Source organism: Parasteatoda tepidariorum, chromosome 9 (assembly GCF_043381705.1).
Source record: "Parasteatoda tepidariorum isolate YZ-2023 chromosome 9, CAS_Ptep_4.0, whole genome shotgun sequence".
Lineage (NCBI taxonomy): Eukaryota > Metazoa > Arthropoda > Arachnida > Araneae > Theridiidae > Parasteatoda > Parasteatoda tepidariorum.
Window position 1 is genome coordinate 38992987 of NC_092212.1, and position 6933 is coordinate 38999919.

The 6933-nt window shown below is 31.1% G+C and overlaps 1 protein-coding gene across 1 annotated transcript in view; it reads left to right on the top strand.

The window, feature by feature from the left end:
- LOC122272499 (uro-adherence factor A-like) overlaps positions 1-6933 on the top strand; it is a gene marked incomplete in the record, with an annotated part of 35997 nt that overhangs the window by 28370 nt on the left and 694 nt on the right. Inside the window, 3 exon segments of the mRNA XM_071185920.1 lie at positions 3145-3269; positions 5597-5704; positions 6470-6933. Of these exon segments, the coding sequence (XP_071042021.1) occupies positions 3145-3269; positions 5597-5704; positions 6470-6933 (697 nt within the window).

Here is a 6933-nt window from a genome sequence, read left to right on the forward strand (position 1 = left end):
CTTCTATAATTTTAATAGTTTGTATGGTTTAATAGGTTGCAGTCTGAAAATATTTATTAAGGGGTAGCAACTATTTCATGAAGTTATATAATATAATAAAGATGTTCAATTTTATGCAAAGTTAGGGATTAAATTTTTCTGTGAAGTGACTGTCATATAATTTTGATTAATTTATTATTTTTTAAAACTGGCCGTGGTAGCCAAGTGGTTAAAGAATTGGAAACCTGTCCGGAGGGGCAGGAGCTCGATCTTCAACTCCGAAGTATTTACATGTATCGAAACCTCATTTATTTTAATTACATGCAATAATTGTATTTTACATGCATCAAAAGATACTGGCAAACGGTGTAAATATCCATCATCAGTTTATTTGAAAACATTAAATAAAAAGGATTAAAAACATATTTATAATTTTTCCTCCCCGTCTTTACCCTTTCGACAGTTGAGTTAGGTCAGATAAAGAAGGTCCTCTTAAGGTTCACGTCTCAGGGATTTTTACGTCAGACTCTTATTTGCACCAAACTTTCAGCAGATTGCGCCAGACTTCCAGCTGATCTGCTTACCTTAATCCAATGCTATTTACATTTGGAGAAGTTTAGACCATTCATTCTCTATGGTTAATATGCTCAACATTTAACTACTTCTTACAAGATCAACTGTGATTTTCGTCTTCAAGGAACAGCAACTGATAAGTCAAAAACTACTCTTGCTTAAAAACTACTGAAATCAGTCCTTTTAAAGTCCCACAGTCGACAGATCGTTAAGACTCTGTTCCCATCAGATCATCGAAGACAAGCATCACTGGCTGTGAACAGTGTGAGGTTGGAGGACCACTTTGATCAGCCAGCGATGGGACCGAGGGTATACGGTATTGGTCCTCGTTACACTGTTCTACCGTAAAGTGCTCGACTTCACGTGCAGGTAGTCGGGCATCCTCAGAGATGTTCCCAGACCGTCGCCAATAGCCAATTGAGCAGCTCTAGTGTGATGTAAGTGAATTACAACAATAGCCCTTTTAAGTGCGAATAATATGAAATGAAAATGTTTTGTACTTATATTTTTTGACACCAGAGAAAAAAAAATTTGTGAACAACAGAATTTCTTACTCTTTATAAAAGCTCTCATTGTGTATCTAAGTTGAAAAGCAAATTTAAATTTCATTAGTCTTTTAACCTTCAAGGCAACATTCTTTATATTAGATTTTATTGTTTTGACTAATCTCCAAAATAAGATATTCGTCGGTATTGTTTAGAACCTGCAAAATATTTCTAAAAAACGTAAAACTTTTATGCAAATTGGTTTCTCTGATGAATTCAAAAATAAAATTTAGTAGAAGTTCCAAAACAATTGAAAACACAACTATAGTCCACTTATATCATTTAGTACATATCGTGTTAATAGCTAATTTCTAATTGTGCAACAATAGGAAGATCATACAAAAGTAAAGTATTTAAATCATTTTAATATACATATATTTTTATAGTAATATAGAAAAATATTTTCAACGAAATTATAAATCTGAATTTTAATTTAAACTTCTTCAATAATTACATAGTTGTTATTTATTTGGACTTACTATTACACTCTTCAATAATTTCGTACAAATTTTAGATTAATCAAAATTAAAAAAAAATTGGTAATAATTTGAGTATCAATATTAAGTGTCACAATATCAGTTAAAAACACTAAAGTAAATCCTGCTTTTTTTCTAATTTCAAAATGTCAAAAAAAAGTTTCAACTATTTTAAATTCAATGAAAAATGATAAAGCATTATACAAATTATTTAATTGATTAGTTAATAATCTCAACACTTTCTTTCTACATTTCTGTTTTTATTTTTTTCTTTATTAAAAGTTAAAAGTTTAGGGGTAATCCTGAGTTCCGCAAAATCAGAGAATCCTTAACGATTTCTTTTTATTTTATTCGAATTTTTTTTTTTGCATTATTTTTGTGTTTAGATAAAGTACCCTTAGATATCGATACATATAGCAAGTAATAACTTTTTGCTTGTCATATTATAGCCATTTTCAGCTTGTGGCGATGACAGAAGTATAAGGTTGTTTTTCGAAAGCTCTGTCGTAGCATAAAATACTTTTTTGAGAATAATATGCTATTTTTATAACTGCCGTGAATTTGCAACTGCTACTCATACCTGTTATGCCAAGTTTAGCCTAAGCCAGCGCTGACTATGCTTATTTTGAAAATGGAGCAAAACATCAATATATAGAAAAGCCACCGTTTTCTGAAAATAAAAAAGTGTTTGTGGTCTATTGTTTCAATATTTAGAAACTTACGCTGAACTACCTAGGTAAAAACTGAGAATAAGGCAGTGATTTTGATAACTTTTATCTAAGTTGAAAAATGTCGCCAAATTGGCGATCTTTAAAAAAGTTTAATAATTTTTAAAATATTTATTTGTCTGTTCTAAAACCCAGATAATGCCTCTTCTCAAGATTATATATACAGTTTAAAATCACTGCATTGCTTCAAGTGTGAGGCACTTAAACTATGGCTTTTTTACTTTCCTTGGTGACAGAGATTTGAAAAACAGTGATTACCGTAATTACGCTCCTTAGCTAAATTTTTTTTCCAATGCCCACCTGTGTTAACATCCGTCAATTCAGGCATATACAGGGCGATTTTATTGGCCTCTCTTTCAGGAGCACCATATTTGGTGGGCCAACTTCGCTCCACAGTGAGGACTGATAGTACAGAGAAGGAAAGAACATCCATGCCTTGCTCGGGATTCGAACCCAGAGCCTTTCTGATGCAAGGACAGTTCCCTGCCCTCCACACAACCGGTCGGCACTCCTCAGCTAAAAGTTGTCACCTAACCTTGATAGACGAGGTTGCTTTATGAAACATCATTTACTGAAAGATAAAATTCATTTAAATATTTGCTGAAAGAATCATGTTTACGTCGTGAATTTTGCTGATCAAAACGCAAGAAGCAATTGATCTCTCAGTCTGTTTTCTGTTTAGCAAAGGGTTTTCTTCGAAATATTTTAAAATTTATTAATTCATATTAATCAAATTAAATAATCCCGATTCTGAAATATAGTTTGTCTTGTTAGTGAATTTGTATAAATACTTTTAGATTTGTTCTCAAAATTTCTCTTAGATTTATTCTTTGATATTATTAGGTTTATTCTCTGATATTGCGCCTCAGTGGTTAATGACCATGTTAAAATCTTTAAAAGAAGATGACCGGTGCTACTATGTGGCCACTACGCTTGTATCATTAGGAGTAGTATATTTCGTGAAAAAGGTAAGCAAATCATTCAAATTTTTATACATTTGAAAATCCTAACAAGAAACAATTATAAGCCACAAGAAAATTTAATTCATTGTAATCAAAAGATTTTAAAAAAGCATTAAAATAGAGTACACTTCTTTTTAAGTATTTTTGCTTTAAAAAATAAACAAATATACTAAACAAAAATATACAGGAAAACTAATGGTATAGAACCAGTTTATTAAGTTAAATTTGAGCTTATTGTATCGTTAATAAATTTACGAACTGGAAAAAAATCCTTGGAATGATAAATTTATAAACATATTTGCATCTTCATAAATTTATTTTTCAAGGTATCTGAACCCTGTATGACTAAACTCAACCATTGGAGCACTGTGAATGCGAGGAAGATGTTAAATATACTTTTAATCATCTTTAGTTAACTTCTACTGGTCATCTAATGTTGGATATTTCTCGACAGTATTTTCTTAAACCTTTAACATACTAGATCAACGTTAGTCAGAATAAGAGAGCGATGAATCCTCTCCGTGAAACATCCACTTTCTAACTTGACTGTCTCCTTCCTGACTGAATACTTTCAAAACAAAACTTTTCAATAATAACTACTAATGCCACCAAATGATAGAACTTTTTGTCATTGAATTAAAAGTAAATTATTTATTTATTCAGATAAGGTTTCATGGAGTTAATCGTCGTTCGGACAAAAATATAGGAATATAGTTTTGAAATAAATAAAAAAAATTCTGCTTATTTCGGAACTAAAATAAGAAAAGTACAGTAAGTTTTGAAAGGTTAACTTATTAAACTTATTGGTGGTTAACGTATTGGTGGTAAACGTAGTGGTGGTAAACGTAGTGGTGGTAAACGTAGTGGTGGTAAACGTAGTGGTAGTAAACGTAGTGGTGGTAAACTTATTAGTGGTAAACTTATTAGTGGTAAACGTATTAGTGGTAAACTTAAGAGTGGTAAACTTAAGAGTGGTAAACTTATTAGTAGTAAACTTAGTGGTGGTTAACTTATTAGTTGACTTTTCCCAGTTTGAAACTTACAGTAATAATATCGTAAAGAGCTTTATTAGAGACAAGGAAATCATTTCTGGACCTAATTCTAAACCTTGAAAATATGGTAATGAAGAATACTTTCCTTACTTTCTCTTTCAGAAAAATTCACTAACATGACTAATATACAACCGGTTTAACTATATCCACCGCATGTTGCCCAAAACCGGTGTAATTTTAGCCACTACATGTTTCCTACAATTTGTTTTTCTTTAGCCACTACATGTTGCCTGCACTGGTTATACTTGAACCAGCTCTCAAAAACCATTTAATCTTATTTACAACCCTTAATTGTTTTAGAAAATGGGAAAACTTACCAAAACTGGCATTATTTTATTGTAAGAGAATTCTTTAGCTAATGCACTTTTTTCTTACTAATCTCTTTGTAAATAGAATAGGTGTCTCAAAGTTATGTAATTTCCCTTCTCTCCACACTTTCCCCCTCTGCTTTACACAGGTTACGGCAAATCTTTCTTTTTTCTCCGAACCAGTTTATTCCAACTTTTTACAGAAACGAACTGTAAGAGAAAAGTAAGATTTGCCGATACCATTGAAATAGAGGGGGGAAATGTGGAGAGTGGGAAAACTACCAAAGCTTGAGACTCCTATTTACAAACAGTATAATAAACTAAAGTGCACGAGGGAAATTTTTAATCTCGCTTTTACAAGAGCTGTTGCGCTGACATAACTATCTTTAACGCTATAATTTCCTTTAGTATGAAAACATCAAGAAAACAAAAATCAATATTTTAACTTAAAATTCAAAATAACGCAAAAAGAAGGAAAATAAATTTTGATCAAAGTGGTATTTAGAAATCAAAAGAATGTTTTAAAAGCAATTCAAATTTTTATGTTGCTAACATAAATAGGTAATACATCCTTCTAAAACTTCAAATATTTCAAAGTATCTAATTAGCAGAAAATAATGAAAGTTTAAAAAAAACTCGCGTGCTTTACTTCTCTAATTGAACAAATTTATTCATGAGCTTGGGATTTCAGAAGGGTTCTACTATTCAAAGAAAAGTGACTTTCATACAATCTCTCATAATTTTTCCTTTTTAACTTCAATGTCAGACTTAGATATCACTGTTTAATTTTTTACCATTAGGTACAGTTACCTACTTTTAGGTCTCTCTTATCGTAATATGCCGTACTTGCAAGATCGAGATTTTAGTATAAAATTTTTGATTCTTGAACAAATTTATGTATTATCTTTTAATCACTATTTTGCTATCCCAAATCTAGTTATTTAAAAAATATTTTGAAACCTTTCTTTACTAGGTATTTTCTTTTAATAAATCAAAAAGAGTAAAGACAACAGACTTAAACATTGAAGAAACTGCTGATGAAATAACGAGTAATTTCAAAGAAGTGTCTAACATAAGAACGGTAAGTAGATATACATATATTAGTATTCAAATATGCAGGATCTTCCTATGAGTCATTGATATCTTTGCAGATATAAAGCTCTAATGCTATCCAATTTCAATTTCAGCAAATTTTCATTGGGTGTTCCATAATCAAAGCCCTTAATGTTTTTAGATTCTTTATTATAAATAGAGTTAAGCCCTGTGGTCGCAATTCAGTATTTAAACAATCAAAATTCAAAAACGTTCTTGAATACTAACGAATTAATTTTTAAAAAAATCAAAACATCAAAGCTCATTTCGAAACCGATCCTTTTTGGTTTCAAGAAGCTATCGAGCAGCTTTTGATACTTTTTTTTGTTAGTCTTCAATAATTTGTCAGGCTACATTACCCTTTTTGTTCTTTCATCACTTAATTTTTCCTTCATCACTTTTGATTTTTGCAAGAATTCTAAAAGTATTAACTAAAGACTGTGATTACGAAACGTCCTGTTTATTAAAATACAATGTCAAGGTTTAATTACGAAAGTGATGTGATGGTTATTCAGGCACACTGCGGGTTTTTTAGATTTGTATATTTAAAAGTCCTATTTTTTCTAAATTTGTTAAAGAGCCTTCATTTTACAACTTTCGTCGAGAGACAATTGCGTAATTTCAAAATTTATCTATTATATAAAACAGATGAATAGGGCCACTTAATTGTAACTCAAGTAATAGAAATCTCGAACTAGATGTCCGTCAATAACCTTTACAAGATTATAAATTAACCAAGTATTTTTATTTACAGAAATATGAATCTGATTACATAAAGCAATCTTCAACGACTGACTCAAATGATTGTAGGATACCAAATTCACTAATTGCTTCATCAGAGCAAGAGACAATGTTATTGAACATATCGACATCAGTGTACCAGAATCTGTCTCCTAGAACTACCGTCTCAGAAAACGAGATCTTATCTTTGACAAATCCTACATCTGATTCATCTTTAGAGACTCCTACATCTGTACACAAGATTTTACCCTCAGATTCTGATATTTCTGAGCAACAAATTTTATCAACAAGTTCTCTCGAGCTTGAGCTCAAAAATTTACCTTTAGAATCTTCCATACCTGATATTGAGATCTTGTCTTCAATGTCTTTTGTACCTGAACTCGAAAGCGTTACTTCGGAGGCTTCCCATCTTGAAATCGAAGTCTTACCTTCAATGGTTCCTGTGCCTGAGCACGAAATATTACTGTCAGAGTCTTC